At 46.2% G+C, this 22,382-nt stretch overlaps 1 protein-coding gene across 10 annotated transcripts in view; it reads left to right on the top strand.

Annotated features, from left to right (window-relative positions):
• ADAMTS9 (ADAM metallopeptidase with thrombospondin type 1 motif 9) overlaps positions 1–22,382 on the top strand; it is a 385,044-nt gene that overhangs the window by 200,701 nt on the left and 161,961 nt on the right. For 8 of the 10 annotated variants that reach the window (XM_033926504.1, XM_033926502.1, XM_033926509.1 and 5 more), the window contains exons 1-3: positions 2,363–2,688; positions 3,011–3,369; positions 9,408–9,570. In XM_033926504.1, the coding sequence (XP_033782395.1) occupies positions 2,484–2,688; positions 3,011–3,369; positions 9,408–9,570 (727 nt within the window). In that variant the 5' untranslated portion in view covers positions 2,363–2,483. Of the gene's footprint in view, positions 1–2,362; positions 2,689–3,010; positions 3,370–9,407; positions 9,571–22,382 lie in introns of those variants that run through there. The other 2 variants (XM_033926508.1, XM_033926507.1) reach the window with 1 other exon arrangement.

Raw genomic sequence — 22,382 nt, 5'->3', positions numbered from 1 at the left:
GGTTAGCAGCGATCGTCACTGAACCTGTGAAAGCAGGTTTAGCAACGATCGCTGACTTTAGTGAATGGGAGCCTAACTCGTGCCCAAATAAGGCCCAACTCACGCTCAAAAGTAGACCTACTTTTGCAACGCCTGCATTTCATTTTTAGGTAGACGTGTTAGCAAGTTGAGCAGCGAGCGATTCTGTAAATGGACATTATTTCAAAGCCACTCCCATGCCACGCCTCTCCTGTTAGGCGCAGCTTTTTCCGATGGGTTGTTGACGAAATTGTGGACACCTATTTTGTGAATCGCATCCAGCGTTTGGACGTCTAGCTTCCAATCGGTGCTTGTTAAAGTCGTTAATTGGGCTTATTATCCACTTTACTTGGATGCGGAAGTCGATGGAAATCCACATTGTGGACCCATAAACTTAGGCGTCCTGTCCAGAATCTGCCCCTAAATGTCTATTTTATATAATCCTCTTGGCTCCGCCTATCGTCCCATCCCACTTTTAATTTTTACTTGGGTTTTTGTTTTTTTTTTTAACATAAACGAACGGCGTGTGGACTGTTGTATTACAAATTGTAATAACAGAATTCTTTAAAGCCTCCATTTTTAAGGCTTGAAGGTCAGTGGCTTTGCCCATTCATACTCTGATCCTTCCCTCTCTCCTTAAAAAAATGACATGGGGATGATTTCCTGTGGGGACAGGGACAAATTCTGTCACTGTGTTACAAATTACCCCTCCCTGGATCCAGTGAAATAGCCTGTTCAGTATTGGTAGGGTTCAACACCTGCTGGCATCCTACTAGCTGGACTTATCTCACGCCTCTCCTTAAATCACTTGACTGGCTTCAAGCTCCTATTGCTCACCTCCAAGTGTGTTCCTTCTGCTGCCCCTCAATATCTCTCCTCTCTTCTCCTTATACACCTCCAAGAGAACTCCGTTCCTCTGATCAGCCCCTCTCCTCCACTGCCAATTCCAGACTTCGTTCCTTTCATCTAGCTGCCCCCTATTCCTGGAATAAATTACCCGAGTTTGCCCGTCAAGCCCCTTCCCTTAAAAGCAAACTGAAAACCCACCTTTTTGATATAGCCTTCAATCCTTAACCCTCCTCCTCTGCCCTCCAACCCAGCCAGCAAATTAACTGTTCCCTGTAACTATCCATGACCTGCTGTCTGTCTTGGCTGTTTAGATTGTAAGCTCTTGCAAGCAGGGACTGTCTTTGTGACTGTACAGCTGCTAGTGCTAGAAAAATGATTAATAGTTTCGGGAACATCCAAGTTGAGGAAGAGTAAGAAGAGACTTTTCTGAATACACTATATTACACATACTGTCCAACACATGAAAAATGGAACTCCAAACTTATACACCAGGGGTCTCAAAGTCCCTCCTTGAGGGCCGCAATCCAGTCGGGCTTTCAGGATTCCCCCAATGAATATGCGTGAGATCTATGTGCATGCACTGCTTTCAATGCATTAATTGGGGAAATCCTGAAAACCTGACTGGATTGCGGCTCTCAAGGAGGGACTTTGAGATCCCTGTACTCAACGAAGTTATTAGTTCAGGGGTAGGGAACTCTGGTCCTCTAGAGCCGTATTCCAGTTGGGTTTTCAGGATTTCCCCAATGAATATGCATTGAAAGCAGTGCATGCAAATAGATCTCATGCATATTCATTGAGGAAATCTTGAAAACCCGACTGGATTCCAGCCCTCGAGGACCGGAGTTGCCCACCCCTGCCCTAAACTGTAGCATATATAGCTTAAAAAGTAGGGGTCTTGAAGTCCCTCCTTGAGGGCCGCAATCCAGTGGAGTTTTCAGGATTTTCCCCAATGAATCTGCATGAGATCTGTTTGCATGCACTGCTTTCAATGCATATTCATTGGGGAAATCCTGAAAACCCCACTGGATTGCGGCCCTCAAGGAGGGACTTTGAGATCCTTGGATGCACACATTAAAAGTGCAAAAACTTTCCTCCTTCTCCCTGGAGCAAAACTATGACTTCGGTGTCTTGCAGCAATAAAATCTCCTGCCGGAGGTGGGGGGAGAGAGCAACACCTCCAACCTTCAAATACCTCCCAAGACTGCCTAATTTTCCCCCTTTGCCAATGAATCGTCTAATTGAATCCTGCAGCAAAGTTTGCAGCCGATTTTTTTTGGAGACTTTGCCTTTTGCAAATCGCTTTTCCCAAGGAGTGGGAGCCCGACCCGCCAACCTCCGGCAAAATGACAGGAGCTGGGCGGGGCTCCCGGCGGCCCCTCCCCGTCGAGGGCGTGGCTCCCGGCGGCTCCTCCCCCGTCGAGGGCGGGGCTCTCCCCGGCGTCCTGAGTGTTCGCAACCTCCTCCCCCTCCCCCTCCCCCCATGTCCACTGGCAAAGGGAAATCCAGGGGCGCCCACCGAAGAGCAGCTCTCTCTCTCTCTTTCCCCCCCCTCGCCTTTAACGCTTCTCCTTGCACTATGCGGGCGCCGCCGGCCAGCACCTCCGCGCCCCTGCTTCATGCCCCAGCCGCAGAGAGCGGGTCCCGGAGCGATCGGCGAGTTTAGGGCAAGGCGGGCACCGAGGGCGGGCCGGAGCAGCGCTTCACCCCACGGGAGCACCATGCAGCTTGCGCTCTGCTGGGCACTGGGCTTGATCGCGTTATTGCGGGGCTTCGTGAACGTGGCGGCGGAGGCGGGGAGGTCGGCGCTGCAGCGCAGACAAGGTAACGTTTCTTTACGGAGGAGGGTCCGGGTTAACGGGATTGCTAAAAATACCTTCCCCCCCCCCCCGGCCTCACACTCGCCCTGTGGAGCTATTTTTAAAAAGTTTCAGCTGAGAGCCGAATCGGGTATTACCCGAGTCCTTGTGCTTTTAGTGGCAGCAAAACTGCCCTTTTTAAAAATCTAGTCTAGTGCAGTAAACAGTGGGGCAGAATAGTTGAAAAATAAAGTGGAATAAGATGCAAAGGATTGTATTGGGGAGGTCTGATCTGAATGACACTGATTTTACACTGTCTTTTTTTTTTTTTTTGTTCCCTGCTGTAGCTAAGCTGTTGGAGGAACTCCGCGACTACGAAATCGTGACTCCCACCAGAGTGAACGAGTTCGGAGAAGCTTTCCCCAGGAACCTGCACTTCCAGCGAAAGAAACGGAGCATTCACGCCGGAGCCTCTTCGCCCAAGACCCATTACAGGCTGGCGGCTTTTGGGCAGCAGTTCTTCTTCAATTTAACGTCCGATTCTCGATTCATCGCTCCCGTTTTCACGGTCGCTCTGCTGGGAGAACCCGGGCCGGACCGAGCCGGCTCTTCCACGGACGACAGCGATATGAAACACTGTTTTTATAGCGGACATGTCAATGCCAAGCCTGATCACACTGCAGTCATTAGCCTCTGTTCAGGGATGGTAAGTGTTTATTTATTTTTATTTTTTTTAAGTACTAGGTCTGTGAAAGTTCAGTCTATGGGGTTAGGACCGATCTTTGTTGTAAAAATGCAAAATAATATTTGTCTATATTGGGGTTTTGTTTTTTTTCAAGTGAGATTCGGACATCCTTCTCATGGCTGGAGTTATTTGACAGTTTTTTAAAAAAAAAGATATATGTGTCTTTGCATATAAATGATCCGATTGGATAATACTCGTTTCAGCGGAAGGTTTGGACAGATTCCTGGAGGAAAAGTCCATCGTCTGTTATTAAGACGTGGGGGAAGCCTCTGCTTGCCCTGGACCGGTAGCACGGAATGTTGCAACTCTTTGGGTTTTGGCCAGGTACTAGGGACCTGGATTGGTCAGCTTGAGAACGGGCTACTGGGCTTGATGTAAACCAGTAAGGTTATTTTTAGTGGGAGAAGCAAGGGTTCAAATCTCATTGATGTTCCTTGTGATTTTGGAGGCAAGTCAAGCTACCCTTCATTGCCTCAGGTCCAAACTTAGCTTATAAAGCATCTGACAACAGGGAAGTACCTAGTGTAACCTCCCCTCCCCCCCAAAAAAAGTTTGAAATTAACGCACACACGCACGATAGATAGATATATCGGCCTGTTAAGATTATTCTTCTGTTGTTTACATAAGAAATTCTCCCTAAAGCTCTAAACAAGTTTAACAAAGTGTTCATTTTTAAACGTATTGGTGAATTCATCTGGGTTTGCACTTACATCGGCATTCCCTGGCTCCACCTCCTTTTTTTTTTTTTGTGCCGAGGGTCAGCGGGAGCATATACGTTTCACACGAGGTGGTGCCCCGGAGGAGTTAATCCGAAAGAGATGACGTGAAAGCTTGCGGAGTCTGGAAGGGGAAGCTGGGGAGGAGAAGAGTCGGGGACTCCAAATAAAACTCTCCGAAAAGATGCCTTTGAAGTTGGCAGCAAGCGAGGCTGAACTCTCGCGACACCCTGCGCATGACTTGCGCGTTTATTTTCCACCAGGCTTCACAACGCTGTCCTTCCCCCCCCCCCCCCATGTTTACCAACTTAAAAACAGCATCGCCAAAACTTCAATCGCCCCAGGATGTCTGAAACTTACGGTCAGTGGCCGTTTCACCCCCTTCTTAACGGCAAACTTATGTTATGCTGTCCGGCGCCAGTTCTGGTCCACTTCGATTTCTTAAGTAGAACCGAATTCGCTGAGCAGGATCTGAGCTTGGGCAACTGACCCCCGTCTCTCGTAACAAACAAACGAGACACCCAAACCTATCCAGGAAAAAAAAGCAGCTTTCTCAACTGAAGGGTCCCCTAAAGATTGCGGGTTTCCTTCAGCTATGCGTACAGGTGGAAGGAGGTACGCCATGCGCGTAAAGAGACTGCTATTCGCCCTGCTATGTACCGTCCCGTCCGACTCGGGCACTGCGCTCTTGTTTTGGTTTCTGTAGTAGGCGGTGCTTGATATCAAACGAGGGAGTCGGTCATCCCTTAAGGTTGCATCGCCTTTACGACAAAGCTCAAAAGAAATCCCTACCTGACCGTTGCACTTGGCTTCCTTTTTAATGTTCCAATCATTTTTATTGAGTTTTAAAAAGATAACATATACATAACAAAAATCTTACAAAGAATATCATCTCAACTCAGTTGCAGATGTATAAATTCAAAGAAATTCACAATCCTTTTTGAAGAAAGTGAACTGAAAAGCATGATGGGGCAACAGTGCGTTTTGACAGAGTCGAGGCAAATAAGGCGGGCGTTTCTTCTAGCCAGGCAGTCTCATCCCGGACGACCTTAAAAAAAAAAAAAAAAAGGCAGCGTGTTATTTTGGGATGCTTTAATGTGACCTTGCTTGTTGGAAGTCTGAAACGTATTGAGGTTTCTTTCGTTTCTTGATAGTAGAAGAGGTTACTTTTCTTAAAATAAAAAGGGACAGCTTGGCCTTGACGTTTTGGATTGTTTCATCCACTAACCCCCCCCCCAAAAAAAAAGGCAGCTTGTTCCTTCCATAAGACTACTTCTAAAGTAGCACCTGGGATTGTGTCCCCTGGCTTTAGAAACCTAGGAGCTCTAAAGCATCCTGTATTACTTTTGGCATGTTTTGCAGGTGATAAGCTGAAGGGAATAGACTTAGTAGACAAAGACAGACTGTTCGCACTCTCCAAGGTAGGGAGAACGAGAGGGCACTCTCTAAAGTTGAAAGGGGATAGATTCCGTGCAAACGTAAGGAAGTTCTTCACCCAGAGAGTGGTGGAAAACTGGAACGCTCTTCCGGAGTCTGTCATAGGGGAAAACACCCTTCAGGGATTCAAGACAAAGTAGATAAGGACAGGTTGTTCACCCTCTCCAAGGTAGGGAGAACGAGAGGACACTCTCTAAAGTTGAAAGGGGATAGATTCCGTACAAACGTAAGGAAGTTCTTCTTCACCCAGAGAGTGGCGGAGAGCTGAAACGCTCTTCCGCAGTCTGTTGTAGGGGGAAAACACCCTCCAGGGTTTCAAGACTAAGCTGGACTAGTTCCTGCTAAACTGGGACGTACGCAAGTGAGGCTGGACTCATTTTAGAGCACTGATCTTTGACCCGGGGGCCGCCGCGTGAGCGGACTGCCGGGCAGGATGGAGCACTGGTCTGCCCCAGCAGCGGCAATTCTTATGTTCTTATGCCATATTTATTTTTCTGTAATGTTTTGAGCGTGTGTGTGAGGGGTAGAGAGTGGTCGTGGAAGCGGTATCCAGTTGGGCGTGCGCACATTATCGGCACGCGTTGATTGACCACAGGGTTAACGCACCGCTCATCAATGAATGTCGGGACCTGCTATGCATGCCGCCATCATAGAAAGCCCTGAATCTGTAAGTGGCCAGGTAGAGCTCTGTCTGAGTGGAGTTTTGAGAAACTGCCACCAAGGTGCTTCAGCCCTGCATCTTTTTCTTTTCGTTTTCCTAATCTGAAAAATCACATACTCAAAAAGTCAGTCCAATAAGCCAAAGGATGAAAGTGAAGTTTAGAAATATTGAAATGAAAACGGCAAGGTTTTGAAGAACAAGAGTCAAAGGATGTATGTTAAAGGTTTATCAACTAACCCCCCTCCCTTTTTTTTTTTTTTTTTTACAAACCCACGGGAACGTTTTTTAGCGCAGGTTGGCGTGCTGAATGCTCTACGCATGGTTTAAAGCAGTAGTTCCCAAACCTGTCCAGTCAGGTTTTCAAGATATCCCTAATGAATATGCATGAGAGAGATTTGCATATAAAGGAAGGGACAGGTATGCAAATCTCTCTCATGCATATTCATTAGGGATATCTTGAAAACCCGACTGGCTGGGGGGTCCCCCAGGACAGGGTTTGGGAACCACTGGTTTAAAGAATAACGCTTATGGCCGGAAACTGTGCCAAACTTTAGGCATGCTCATTTGTACCACGCTTTCAATTAGGTTGCTGTGTGCATCTCTGGATCATGTCCTGGGATGTTTGGTTGTCTTTTATAGAATCTGGGGATAAATGGTTTTAGCCAGAGCCTGCACTTCCTTTAGGTCAGGGATAGGGAACCTCCGGTCCTCAAGAGCCGTTATCCAGTCGGGTTTTCTGGATTTCCCCAATGAATCTGCATGAGATCTATTTGCACGCACTGCTTTCAATGCATATTCATTGGAGAAATCCTGAAAACCCGACTGGAATACGGCTCTCGAGGGCCGGAGTTCCCTACCCCTGAACTAATAACTTCGTTTAGTACAGGGATCTCAAAGTCCCTCCTTGAGGGCCACAATCCAGTCGGGTTTTCAGGATTTCCCCAATGAATATGCAGGAGATCTATTTGCACGCACTGCTTTCAATGCATATTCATTGGAGAAATCCTGAAAACCCGACTGGAATACGGCTCTCGAGGACCGGAGTTCCCTACCCCTGCTTTAGGTGAAATAGGTGGTCATCTAGAGCAGTGTTTCTCAACTAGGACCTGGAGTACCCCCTTGCCAGTCAGGTTCTCAAGATATCCACAATGAGTATGCATGAAAGAAATTTGCATATAAAGGAGGCAGTGTATGCAAATCGAGTTCATGCATATTCATTGTGGATATTGTCTTGCGCGGAGATATAGTTGCGCGCAATTGTCTGTGAGCGCCATTGTCATTGCGCTGAGTTTTCTGCGCGTTTTTGTCAGCGCGCGATTGTCTTGCGCGATTTTGACCTGTCACCCTGGCAAGGGGGTACTCCTGGACCGAGTTGAGAAACACCGATCTAGAGTGCCAAAATGTGGGGATTTCTGAAGGGGTGGGGGGGGGCGGCAGAAAAATAGCAGGCAATTCAGTCAGTTGCCTTCAGTGGTGTAGCCAGAAGGCAATTTCAGGGAGGACCCGGAGGTGGAATGCAGAGCTGCCAAAGAGAGCTGATCCTTGAGAGGATGATTTTCAGCCACACCCCCCAGCTCCAACCCACTCTGCTAAGCCATACTCAGACCTGCTGCACTCCGACCATCCACACCCCCTAGACACACCCACTCGCGGTTTGCGAGACAAGTTTTGCAAGAATGTTTTGCTCGACACTCGCAAACCGGGTTACTCGCAAACCAAGGTTTGACTGTATATATATTTTTAAATTCTTTGCTATTTCTGGCCAAGAATCCAAAGCGCTACCCAGTGCTGTGCTTGGGCTCCAACTGCTAAAGTCTCTGTCAAAACTCACTCCAGCCCATCCTCAACCAAAAGGCCATATACAGACACATACCATGTCAGTCTGCCCAGTGCTGGCCTTAGTTCTTCAATATTTACCATTCTTTTCTGACTCTAGATCCTCTGTGTTCATCCCGCGCTTCTTTGTGCATGCAAAAGGCAAAAAGCAGAGTGGATGATTCATTGCATGCAAGGGGAGACCACCAGAAGTGGGGATTTTCCTGTGTTTATCATATTTACTTTTATTATTATTTGCATTGAGGGTGTTTTTTTTTTTTTTTTCAGTGAAGGCCTAAAATCAGGCACTCTTTCCTGGATTCTGTATCCAAATTTGAGCACGGATCCCAAATCCACGTGCAAACTAATTAATGAATGAGCCCTTAACAATTATTGTACACAAATCTGACTGTTCTCTTAAACTGCATGTCTCAACTTTGTCACGTACAACTGAAAAGGAGATATAGCCGGGAGAGCGGATCAAGGATGTTCCCAAAATTCAGGCGCAGTGTTCTAGAATAGGGTCATTTATGCACACCAGCATTTGCACCAGGCTTCAGCAGGCATAATGTCTTGTACCCAAAGTTGATTTAGCGTGGATCTGGCCCTTTATATAGGGTTACCAGATGGCCGGGAAAAATCCCAGACATGTCCTCTTTCCAGAGGAATATCCGGGTGCCTGGAGGGATTTCCAAAACCCGGCAGTTTTTCCAGGTTTTGGAAGGCCGCAAGGTCGGGGCTGTGTCTGGAGGGCCTCTCTCTGTGCATGTCCCAACATCGATGTAACGATGTCACATGCATAAGAACATAAGAATAGCCTTACTGGGTCAGATCAATGGTCCATCAAGCCCAGTAGCCCGTTCTCACGGTGGCCAATCCAGGTCACTAGTACCTGGCCAAAACCCAAGGTGTAGCAATATTCCACGCTACCGATCCAGGGCAAGCAGGGGTTTCCCCCATGTCTTTCTCAATAGCAGACTATGGACTTTTCCTCCAGGAACTTATCCAAACCTTTCTTAAAACCAGCTGCGCTAACCGCTCTTACCACAACCTCTGGCAATGAGTGTGATGTCATCGTGTTGATGTCCGTGCATGCGCAGAGGCCCTCCAGACGTGGCCCTGACCTCAGGGAAGGAGACGAGAGGTTCGTGTGGGGCGAAACGGGGCGAGCCACGCGTCCTTTTTTCGTTTCTTTGTTTTTAAAGAAGAAATCTGGTGACCCTACCTAAATATCTAATTTTTTCAGGAGCACATTGGTTTCTGATAAAGAATCATGAATATTGCTTGTTTTTAAAACCAATTAAGCATCGCAGCAGTGATTAGAGAAAAACCTTTCAAATGTTGTCCTTCTTGTCTTTGCTCATTCTCAGCTAGGCATGTTCAGGTCTCAAGGGGAGGACTTTTTCGTGGAGCCGCTACTGTCGCACGATGGACAAAATGAAGATGAAGAACACGATAAGCCACACATTGTATATAAACGCCAAGCACCTCCAAGGCATTCGGCAAGTGAAAGACACATGTGCAATACTTCAGGTACCCTGTCTTATGATTTCAAGGGAATAGTCATTGTAACATCTGGAGTTCTAGCTTTCTTTTCTACACTGACTTTTACAGTAGGGGGGGTTTCTACCGTGAGCCGGCGAGGTAAATGCGCCAATGCTCATTGAATTCCTGTGAGCGTCGGCAGTGGCGTAGCGAGGGGGAGAGGCTCCCGAGCCGGCAGTGCCCCTCCCCTGCCCTCTCCTCCACCCCCCCTTCGGCTCCTTCCCCCCCCCTTTCTGTGCGTGTGCCAGTTTCCCTTTCCCCGTAACTTTTTAACGTTCCAGGCGCCAGCAGCGGCTCTTCCTCTGAAGTCTCTTCCTAGGCAGGGGTCCCGGACGCGACCCTGGCGCGAGCAGCAGGTTGAGGTCGCTGCTCACGTCCGTAACGTGAAAGAGGTACAGGGAAGGGACGCGCTCGGTCGTGTGGGGCGGGGAAGGAGTGGAGGGTGGGTGCCGGTGCCCCCTCCGTGATGGCGTCTGGGGTAGATCGCCTCCCCCCCCCCACCTTTCTAGGCACTGAACATCGGAGCATTTACCTCACCGGCCTGCGATAGACAACCTCTACCGTGGCTTCATAAAAGGAGCGCTTAATTGAAAAACCTTATGTCACACCTTGGTGACAAATTAGGTTTAGGGCAGGGGTGTCAAACTCAATCACATAAGGGGCCGAAATCTGAAAAAAAGGCTAAGTCGCGGGCCTAATTTTTTTTTTTTTTTTTAAGATACTTAGGGGTCCTTTTTTTCAGGGCCGCTAACCGATTTAGCGCACGCTAAATGCGCACCTTAATAAAAAGACCCCTTAGTCTTAGCAGAAGTATAGGGTTACAACCTCTCCAACCCCACGCCGGTTCTGTGATGTAAGCAAAATAAATAAAAAAGACTTTTCCTCTCTCTTTTAGGTCCTATGTTCCATTTTCCTGGTGTTATGTAGCAAAGTAGGCAGGTTAGGGTTCCTTTGAGTGTGAGACCCGATAATTAGCAGGCGAATAGATTCATGTGTGGGGGTGGAGGTTTTGTCCTATAGCAATATATTTAGAGTATTTTTGGCCAGGATGGCTAGTCCTCCTCCTTGTTTTTTGTCTCAAACTTCCATTATTCTGGGGTCGGTGTCTGAGGTTAGCCATGTTTATGTGAGGAAGAGGCAACCTAGTTTTTCTGTTTCTATCCAGTCCTTAATGATCTCAGTTTTTGGGCCTAGGGATCTGATGGTCATGTATGCACATTTTATTGATGTAAATTCAGTTTTAGCGTTGTGTGATATTTTTGGGTAGATGAGGGTGTCTGCTTAGGGGGTGTCTAGGACCTAAAAGAGACCTAATTAGGCAGTCTGTTCTGATTTTGTGTGTACTCTTGTCGAGGCGGGGGTGAATGAGAGGGTGTTGTACATTATTATTCAGTAATATAACTGCAGGGGTGGGGATGAGGGCAGAGAAGGTTGAGAAGCATGCAGGCGGGTGGGTGTTGAAATAATAAAAACTGTTCCCTGGAATGCACGAGGCCTCCTGGACACACCATTGTAATAAATGAATAGAAAATGGAATGTGGGCCTCCTTGATCTCTCTCCTTCCCTCTAGGAAACCCCCCAAATACCTTTCCTCAGCTGCAGGTCTGCTTGGGACCTGACTGCAGGTTCACGCGACATCATCTGTAGGCTCACGCGGCCTGCAGAGGATCGCTGGCCGGCAGCGGCGATCCTAGCAGGCCGCTTTAGCCTCAGCTGCACGTTCCCTCTGGCGCGGTCCCGCCCGTGGTCCCGTACGTCAGAGGAGGGGCGGGACCGCACTAGAGGGGAATGTGCAGCTGAGGCCTACGGTGGCCTGCAAGGATCGCTATTGCCGACGAGCGATCCTCTGCAGGCCGCGTGACCTTACAGATGATGGCGGCACTTGTACTGGCGGGCCAGATTTTGACACGTCCGGTCTGGGGTGACAAAAATGACACAAGGGATGGGAGGAAAGGCTAAAGCAGCCGGGCGTTTAGATATAGGTGCCCTGATGTGACATGGCGAGCCTTTATTCTGGACACTCAAATTCGTTACAGAATACCGGGCAACATTGACTTGGTGCACTCGCGCCAGTGTGTCAGACAGCGCATGTAACTTATGCATTTCCTTATGGAATAGGGCTTAGGTTGCCTGTGCATGTAGGTGGAACTTTTTGCCGCATTTTTTTGCGCTCAAGTGCATGCAGGCACGCAGTTATCGACTTGCCTTTTTAATGTGTGAGATTAGAAGGTTTAGGTGGCTGTACTTAAAGATGAAATATTTGCTGTTGAAAGGAAAGGCAGTAAGATCAATGTTTCTTGTAATGTAGAGCTTTTCACGGTAGGACATTTTATTCTTCTACAAACAGAGAAAGAAAGATCATAAAGGAAAAGTGGCCCTATTTACTCAGCAGTGGTCGGTTAATTTTTTTTTGCATTCAGTTTATTCTATTGTGTATAAAATTTGGCTCTTAGGCATTGGTGGAATGAGGCATTATGATGTCACAATACCAGCTCTGGTTGTCAGAGGCTGAAATTTTTCACACTATTTATTCAATTTTCTGTACTGTTTTCCCAGCGGAGCTCAGAATGATTTACATGAATTGATTCAGGTACTGAAGCATTGTCTCCTGTCTGTCCCAGTGGGCTCACAATGTACTTGGGGCAATGGGGGGGGGATGAAGTGACTTGCCCAGGGTCACAAGGAGCAGCGTGGGTTTGAACCCACAACCTCGGGATGCTGAGGCTGTAGCTTTAACCACTGCGCCACTCTAGAAATCTAAATGTAGCAAAAGTGAGCCAAGTATAGGTCAATCAAGCCATTGTGACATCACTGATGAGGTTGGCTCTCGGGCATTGGTGGAATGAGGCATTATGATGTCACAATACCAGCTTTGGTTATCAGAGGCTGAAACTTTTCACACTATTTATTTATTCAATTTTCTATAATGTTCTCCCAGGGAAGCTCAGAACAGTTTACATTAATTTATTCAGGTACTTAAGCATTTTTCTGTTTGTCCTGGTGGGCTCACAATTTATCTAGTGTACATGGGGCAATGGGGGGATTAAGTGACTTGCCCAAGGTCACAAGGAGCAGTGTGGGTTTGAACCCACAACAGGCTGTAGAGAATGACACGGTGACAAAATTCATCACCGTTCCCGTCCCCGCGGATAACCGTTGTAAACCATCTTCATGTCATTCTTTAAGGAGAGAGGGAAGAATCAGAGTATGAATGGCCACAACCACTGACCCTCAAGCTTTGCTTTGAAGAATGCTGGTGTAGAAGGACCGAGGTTGAAATAGACACTAGAAAATGACATGGGATTATTTCCTGCGGTTATCCGTGGGGACGGGAACGGTGATGAATTTTGTCATCTTGTCATTCTCTCACCATACCCTACTACTACCTTGCCAGTCATGCAGGTGCTATGCCATGCCCCCTCCCACCTTTGTTCTGCCACTCTTGGTGGATGCTTATTCTGCCTTATGATAGAGCTGGCTGTGTACATTTGTTCGTGCCTTTGAGAGACCATCTCATATTTTTCTATAAATCAGTATCGAAAATACTGCATGATCAATTGTTGCTCGTGAAATGATTTTTTAATATTAAAATGAGACTAATGTTTTCTTCTTATTTATGGCACTTTCAGTGGTAGTTTCTGTATCGGAGCTCCATATCGTGTGCCTCTAGATTTATTAATTTTTGGTAGGCCAAACCTATTCTATAGCGCTGCAGCTTTCATAGGCCCCCTGTTTAAGAGGCTTGGAGAGGCTATGCCTTCCCATCCTCAGTCACAATGTTCCCTCGCACTTCTCTGTTGCCTCGTCCTGGGACCTGTGTCAACATGAAAACAGAAAAAGAGGTGCAAGGACATTGCTTCTGTTCATGCTGTTGGCTCCGCTGGGCCCCCCCCCCCCCCTCAGAAACAGGAAGGCAACTTCAGAAGAGTTGGGATCAACAGAGCCAAGGTCCCATACACTTGCCCAAGAGAAGTCACTAACCCTCAATATCACAGAAAGTTTTGTTTTTGCTCCATAGGGTGTTCAAGGAGAGCACACTGGAAAGTGATTTTCATTATCTCTTATTACCTTCCCATATCTCTCCTTATAAACTGGCTTCAAAGCAGTGCAAAACCTCTCCCCAGGATCTTCTGTCCCTAAAAATAGAGAGATAAGGCAAACCTGAAGAGTTCTGCTTCTGGGATGGTATAATGAACCTTCTAGATTCCAGTAGCGTAGGGTTACCATATTTTGCATGGTCGCATCCTGTTCCACCCCCAGCCCTGCTTTGTTCCACCCCCAGCCCTGCCCCTTTCTGTCTCCAGCCACACCCTGTTCTGCCTCTGGCCCCGCCCCCAGCCAGCTTTGTCTTTTCATTCCTGATCTCTGGGCCGTGTCCGATGTCCTCCGAGCATGCGTGAAGTCATCCCTGCATGCTCAGAGGCCCTCCAGAGGTGGTCGGAGCTTTCCAAATCCCGGACAAACTGCTAAGTTTTGGGAAAGTCCATCGGGGCACCTGGACAGTCCTCTTAAAAGAGGGCATGTCCGGGTTTTGCCTACAGTAGCACATTCTTGCCCATTATCCTTCTACAATATAAGTGGGTCCTGACTCTTTTATTTGTTGACATAAGCACATTAGGAGTTCACCTGAAACCCATTCAAGCTAAGAGCTTGATGGCGTAGGAAATATCTCCCTTATCGGGATGTCTGTTAACTCAAGTGATTCACTGTTGCTGTATCCATTTGACTAGAGAACACATTTTGGAAGGAAGTAGGAATAATATGTCCAGAAGCTGTTTGCGTTGGTCAGAGCTCCCTGTGTCTGAATCTCTTTCCCAGACATTTTTCCAAACACTGCGGCCAATTTATCATGTCATTGCTTTGAAAGATACATTAGAGGAGTTTCTAAAATTCATTAACATAGGAATCTGGCTGTTTACTCAGGTAAAAGAAGACTTCTTGAAAATTGTCCACTTTCTCTGGGGATAAATTGGAGAAGGATTCCTCCAGGGCAAGGCAAATGATGGGTTGTATCCGTAGAGGTTTTGTCAGCAGGAGACCGGAAGTCATGATGCTGCTATACAGGTCCATGGTGAGGCCTCATTTGGAGTATTGTGTTCAATTCTGGAGACCACACAACCGGAAGGATGTGCTGAGAATCGAGTCGGTTCAGCGAATGGCCACCAGGATGGTCTTGGGGCTCAAGGATCTCACGTATGAAGAAAGGCTGAATAAATTGCAGCTGTACTCACTTGAGGAACGAAGAGAGAGGGGAGACATGATTGAAACGTTTAAGTACATCACGGGCCGTATCGAGTCGGAAGATGGTATGTTCTGTCTCATGGGACCCTCGACCACCAGAGGGCATCCGCTGAAAATCAAGAGGGGGGAAGTTTCATAGTGACTACAGAAAGTATTTCTTCACTGAAAGAGTGGTGGATCATTGGAACTAACTCCCACTGCGGGTGATTGAGGCCAGCAGCGTGTCAGATTTTAAGAGAAAATGGGATGTTCACATGGGATCTCTAAGGGAGTAAAGACAGGGGGGCGGGTATTTGGAATGGGCAGACTTGGTGGGCTATAGCCCTTTTCTGCCGTCATTTTTCTCTGTTTCTATGTTAACGCATTTTGTCTATTTTCATGTGATATAATTATAGATGTTGTGACTCCTGACACGTAGCAAAAAAAACTCAGATGTTGTGAAGACCAACAATAGTGGAACAAAACACTTTCACAATGATAAAATGCACTGAATCAGATGGTATGTCAGTAGCACCAAAGCACAAGCCGGAAGACCATTTCTAACGGAGGAAAAAGCCTCAGACAGGGGCCCTCCCACCTCCACAATGGTGGAATAGCGGTGGTGGAGCGTTCACTTCACTGGCTAAAAAACCTCCTTTGAATGAACCAAGCAGTGTGCTTTATTGCATTTGACTTTAAAAAATGTATATTATGAGATAGATGAAAAATTCAACTTATCTTGTCTTTCTTTGATCGGTACACAGGCATTTCTGTCGAAACACAGACCTGTGTTGAGTCTATGCATCAGTATAAACCCTTTGGTGCAGGGTTGATTTTTTTTAATGTATTTATGTGATTTCTAATGTCAACAGACATATTTATCTTTCTTAATTTCTTTGATAACCTTTTGTAGTTGGAAAGGCCAGGTGTCCGCCCCTACTGTATTTTTGTGTGTGTATGTGTGTATGCGTAGGGGTTGTTTATCACCTTTAATTTTTCTTAACAGTATTCATCAAATGCCAATACCGATTTTTGTTATCGGGGGGCAGAGGGGGGTGGCAGCTAAAATAAGTTTATATGCTAAAATGTTAGCACCCTAATTGCCAAGGGCGTTTGTCAGCTACTGTTTGAATGAAAGACCTTATTGAACACGAAAATTGTTTTGGTATTGTTAAAGGTGGAGTGTTATTTATGTGATGTATGTAAAGATGCCAAGGGTGGACTATCCCAAAGAGGGAGATTTAGTATCTTAAAGAGAGAGATTTACTGTGCCAAAAAGTGGAATTGAAGGCTAAAGAGTGAGATTTGCCATCCCAAAGACTGAGATTGAAGGCCAATAGATTTGTTCCTGGGTATAAATCTAGAAAGATTTAACTGTCCCATTGCTTGCAAACGAAAAAAGCAGCATAAGTGTTTGCTTTTCTTTGGTGCCTCTGAAAGACTAACGAGAGAGAGGATGTGATAAGAGGCCGTTTTCGGAGGAATTTGCTCAGGTACGAAAAGCTCTTGAAATTTCCCAGACCGAAGAAAATTCCGCCGCGCACAGGAGCTCGGCGTATGAACCCAGATTTCCGAGCGCACGCACTTAGGGCTCCTTTTACGAAGCTGCGTTAGGGCGTTAAAACGCGCGGAATGGCGCGCGCTGCAGTGCCGTGCCCGCTGGACGCTGACGCCAGTATCGAGCTGGCGTTAGTTCTAGCTGCGTAGCGCGGGGGTTAGCGTGCGCTAAACGCTAGCGCTCCTTAGTAAAAGGCGCCCTTAGTTGCAGACAAAAGAGAGATGACCGTAGGAGGCCAAGTGCACGGGAAGATTTTTGTTCTGTTGATTAGACCACACTCTCTTTTTTTTTTTTCTTCTTCTTTTAGGCTTGCTGTGATGATAAAGATAAAGGCTCTAGTGACTGAGAAAGAGTATGAAAGTGGGGGGCTTTAAATGTGACCTAATGAGTAAGATTTGGCATCTCGGAGCCATAATCTTTAACGGTGACATAAGTTAGGCAGCACCCTACCATTGACTAACTTAATTGGTTTAATTGACTTTAATCGGCATAGTAATTGACCGCGTTGTTTAAAAACTCATTACAAAAAAAAAAAATAAAGCAGCCGCCATTAACGTTTCTACAGCAGAATGCCTAACGACACCTTACACCTAATGGGCGTGGTTGGGGTAGAGAATGATTCACTAACCCCCCCCCCCCCCCCGTTACTAAACTGCGCTAGCGGTTAGTAGCGCAAGGAGCCGCGCTGAATGCTCTGCGCTGCTCCCGACGCTCATAGGAGCTCTGTGAGCGTCGGGAGCAGCGCGGAGCATTCAGCGCGGCTCCCTGTGCTAATAACCGCTATCGCAGTTTAGTGGAAGAGGCGCTTTTGTTTAGGATGAGGACGACCCTAGACGGGACCGGTCCTGTGTCTGCTCACTGCTAAACCTAAGAGATTAGTTTTATTCCGTTATGGCTTCCATTTCCTGGACTGGTGACAGTGGCGTAGTAAGGGGGAAGGGGACCCAACACCTTCCCACTTCTCCCCTCACCACGCACGTACCTCCTTGCCTTCCCCCCCCATTCCTCTAGTTGCTCACCGCCATTGGCAACAACTTCGACGTGTTCCTCATGACCACTTTGTTTCTCCTGTTGACATCACTTCCAGGCGCCACACATAGGAAGTGACGTCGGGGGGGGGGAGAGAGCTGACGGGGTCACGAGGAGCATGTTGAAGTTCTTGTTGCTCGCAGCAGTGAACAACTAGAGGCACAAGGGAAGGGGGGGGTCGTGCGCTGGGCATGGGAGACCGGAGGAGGAGCAAGGGGTGGAGACGAGGGCAGGGGAGGGGCGCCTCTCGCCCTCGCTAAGCCATGATGGTGGTAAAATCAAATGATGTGATTCCCCCCAGAAGTGGAGAATAATGACTCGCTTATGGAGAGACCACCCAGGTTTGTGACCCCCATTTGGGGTCCCGATCCACAGTTTGGGGAGCTCTACCATGAACCACCTGGGAATGCCCAGGCTAATTTCTTGCTGTAAACTGCCTAGAACCGAAAGGTATTGGTGGGATAGAAGACACCAATGTAAATTCTCCAACGCTCATAGAATTCTTATGAGCATTGGCGCATTTACCTCATCGGCCTGCGCTACAAGCCTCTAGCGCAGCTTGATAAAAGGGGGTTAGTTATTACCTGATAGATGGTATATCAAGTAACTTGGAAACTTGGCACTCAAGGACTGGAGTTGCCTATCCCTGGTCTAAGGTTTCCGTTAAGATTTAGTGGGAGCTATGGCTTAGGACTGGACTTAGCTGGGAAGTGGATATAATCCTTCAATATTGGACGACCCCTGACCCTCCGAGGTTTTGGCATCGGCGAAACCAATTACATCAGTTGGCCCTTTGGGAAGCTAGAGATGCTGGATTTACTAGAAAGTAAAATATGTTGTTTCTACAAACCTGGGATTCATATTTGCAAGATTTACATCCTAAGGGCCGTAGTGCGGTTTTAAGTTGGGTCTCTTAATTGGGCTTTTATTTAATTGAATGAAAATAATACTGGTATGTTTTGATAAGGTAGGGTAGAGAATACCATTGGGTGGGGTGGGGAGGGTGTGGAGTGGGGTGGTAGAGGTTATTGAAAGGTTCAAACACATAGTCACATGTAGATAAAGTGGGGGGTTATTGAAAATGGAATATGTTTATTTTATTATGTTTATTATTTTATTATATTTGATGCATTATTCTAGTAATCAGTGACCTTGATGTTATATTTGTTGCATTTGATGATGTTTGCATCAATAAAACCGTTTGAATCTAAATGACCCCCCCCCCCCAGGTAGTTATAATTGAAATCTCATAGCCAATGTTCCCTCTAAGACAGGGATGTCCAGCGTCGGTCCTCGAGGGCTGTAATCCAGTCGGGTTTTCAGGATTTCCCCAATGAATTTGCATGTGATCTGTTTATGTGCACTACTTACCATTGTATGCAAATAGATCCCGTGCACGTTAATTTGGGAAATCCTGAAAACCACACCTGGCGAGGGCCCAGGTTGGACACCCCTGCTCTAAGGATGCATAGTTTGTATGCAAAAAAGTTTAGTCCGTGTGCAAAGTTTTCGACTGATCGAATAGATAAGTACATTTAAAAGCTGTAATCGTAACAAGGCACAACATTTGGGAAAACTTTCTTAATTACCTTAATAGTAACATGTTTACAGCATTTATGTCTTAACATAAAAGAATCATTCAACCTGATTCCAAGATCTATGAAATTAATCTTCTTTCACCATCAATAGTGCCAAAGACCTCAGAAACCGCCCTTCCTCCATCCCGTTATAGGTAAAGTTTTACGGGGAGGATCATGTGTTACATCCTCACTGCTCCAGGCTCAATTTACTATTTTATTAGATTTTATATCTTCTATTATGTTGTACTCATCTTAATTGATGACTAAGCGGTTGGACCCGACATGTTAACATAAAAGAAGGCATTTCAGACTTGTGATGAAAAGTTAATTGAGAACTGTATACAGTATTTGCAATATCGCTCCCTCCCCATAAAAACCTCCAGCGTCAGGGCTTTTTAAAATAAAGCTTAGAGGGAACATTAATGGCAGTAGGATTTTTGCTGCTGCAGCTTCCTATGGATGGGACTGAACAACCAACTTAGCAGAGAGCCAATTTAAGCTAAATAATCACTCGACTGCTAAGATGAGGCAGATGAAAATAGTTCAGTCTCTCTGTGCTGCTTTCGAACAACTAATTAAAATGTCTCGGTATTATATTTTCTTGTGTGCGCTACAATGTGCTGAGTGCGCAGGGTTTATGATCCGTGTGTTTGTCTGCATATAACCAATTTAGAGAAAATGCTGCCTAGGGCACTATAGCCCAGTGGAACCTGACTCTGAAGGAGCGGGAAGCTCGTGGGAGCAGGTGGAAACTAAGGCCGTCCCGAGGAGTGAAGAAATTTCTCCCCGCCATTTTTTCCCCTTCTGGTGGCTGCGGTAAAGCGGGTGGGGTAGTGATGTTGATGGGTATGTCAAACAGGGATCAGTTCCAGCTCCAGACGCTCCTAATGGAAACTGTTGGGCCAAATTAAAAGAGCCTAGACCAGGGGTCTCAAAGTCCCTCCTTGAGGGCCGCAATCCAGTCGGGTTTTCTGGATTTCCCCAATGAATATGCATGAGATCTATGTGCATGCACTGCTTTCAGTGCATATTCATTGGGGAAATCCTGAAAACCTGACTGGATTGCGGCCCTCAAGGAGGGACTTTGAGATCCCTGGCCTAGACCAGGGGTGGGCAACTCCGGTCCTTGAGGGCCGCAATCCAGTTGGGTTTTTCAGGCTTTCCCCCAATGAATATGCATGAGATTTATTTGCATGCACTGTTTTTAATGCATATTCATTAGGGAAATCCTGAAAACCCGACTGGACTCTGGCCCTCGAGGACCGGAGTTGTCCATCCCTGGTCTAGACGGTCTTGCAGTTCATGTTCATTAATCTGATATGTTTATAAACGTACAGTTAAAGTTAGGTTTATACCAGAGCTTTGTTCACCATTGGAGTCACTAATCTACAATCAGTCCTGCAGGTTAGTGACTTCTGTGAAACATGAATACGTAATTTGGCTTGTATTACTTTTCCTGTGCAAGAGAATGCTAATAAGTGGCCAGATACCATTCAGGTCTTTATCTGCCATCATTTACTATGATACAAAGAGACACCATCTTGAAGAGGCCAGAGCTCCACAAATTGAAGAGCTCCCTTCCCTTGTACAAAAACCCTCCCATAGGCCCACTGACCCCCCCCCTTGCCCCAAAGAAACTGCCCATTGTAGATCATGTGGACCTGCTTCAGTCAATTCCTGGGAATGTGGAGGGTCAAAGCAGGAACGGTAATTCAGCCTTAGCTGGTACTGGATTCAAAATGGCACCAACCTCTTGTAATGATTCTGGTTGTTATGGTTTCTTGATGTTTTTGATATTATGCAAAAGTCAATAAATACTTATGAACTAAAAAAAAAAATATGGCTCCAACCATATTCTCATGATACTGTCAGTGGGGAGGTGGGTGGGCAGGGTCAAGTGTCAGAAGGTTCTTATATGGAGGCTTTACCTCTAGTGGTAGTACCATAAGATGACTGTTAGGGGGTTGCTGGCATCATCCTGAACCAGGAAGTGGCAAGGCTGGAGTAACTGGCAATTACCTTTGCCTTGACTCTCTTCATGCCCAGGATCTGACTGAGGCAGGTCCACGTGGTCTAGAAAGGCAGGACGGGAGTGACTGGGGATCACTCCTCCAGTTCAATAATTTTTATTAAGTATTTTAAAGGATACAAGAATCATTTAAAGTACATAGAAACAAAATAAAGCTTTCTGTATATAAAATATATAAATCTATGTTTAACTGTATAGGAGCAAAGGCTCCAATTATTAAAAATGTATGTAAGGGATATATAAGATAAAGATGAGAGAGAGCAGTAAAGAAAAAGGAAAGAAAAATGAAAGAGAGAAGAGAGGAGAAGAAAAGGATAACAGGAGTGTCTAAGAAGATGAGCGTACATAGGAATCTAAGAATGACCATGGAGATTTGTTGTATTTCAAGTTCATGCAGGTTCGGAATGTAGCTCTCTTCTCATATGCATAGGATTCAAATCTATGATACATACTCAGAGAGTTCCACCAAAAGGTATAATCTAATAGCGAAGATGATTTCCAATTTTTTAGAATGTGCATGAGAGCAGTCACCAACATGGTATCAATGAGTTTAGGTGGACAATTTGATTGTGTGAAACATGGGTGTTGAGAGCGAAGGATTACAATGTCTATAGAGATTTCTTCTGAGCAGTTAGTAATAGATTGTATGGTTTTCCAGACGTAGGTCCAAAAAGAGCGGACTAGAGTACAATGAAATAACATATGATCAAGAGTTCCTTCCTCTTTCAAACAGTTCCAGCAAACAGTCTTGCTTTAAGTTAGCTTTCCACATGCGAAGTGGGGTCCATATTGCCTGCCACATAAGAAAGTACATTGATTGTGATACTCTAGAAGATAAAAGCGGGCGATTTGTTGATGACCAGAAAAGCTCCCAATCAATGTCAGAAAGCGGAGTGGTAAGTATAGTGTCCCAGTGCTTCATAGAGTGAGGTGAAAAAGTGAAGGAGTGATCTCTTAAAATACTGTAGAAGGATGACTGGGGATCACTCCTATTCCAGACCACCTTGAACCCCCATGGGTTGATGATGTCGGCCCAGAAAGCTTGCGATGGGTCTTCAGGAGTAGGGTACTACAAGGGTTGGGAGTCATAAAGAGTTGCCATACTGGTCCATCAGGCCCAGCATTCTGTTTCCAAGAGTGGCCAACCCAATTCGCAAGTACCTAGCAAATCTCAAAGAGAAAACCAGATTTTATGCTGCTTATTCTAGGAATAAGCGGTGGATTCCCCAAGTCATTATAATAATGGCTTACGGACTTCCCTTTTAGGAGATTATCCAAACCTTTCTTAAACCCTGCTAAGCTAACTGCTTTCATTACATTCTCTGGCAACAAATTCCACAAACCTTGCCAATACTAGCCTTGAGTGAAGAAATATTTTATCCGA

This window comes from Geotrypetes seraphini, chromosome 17 (assembly GCF_902459505.1).
Source record: "Geotrypetes seraphini chromosome 17, aGeoSer1.1, whole genome shotgun sequence".
Classification (NCBI taxonomy): Eukaryota; Metazoa; Chordata; class Amphibia; order Gymnophiona; family Dermophiidae; genus Geotrypetes; species Geotrypetes seraphini.
The sequence above is the reverse complement of the archived record's forward strand: the minus strand, read 5'-3'. Positions and strand labels throughout refer to the sequence as shown.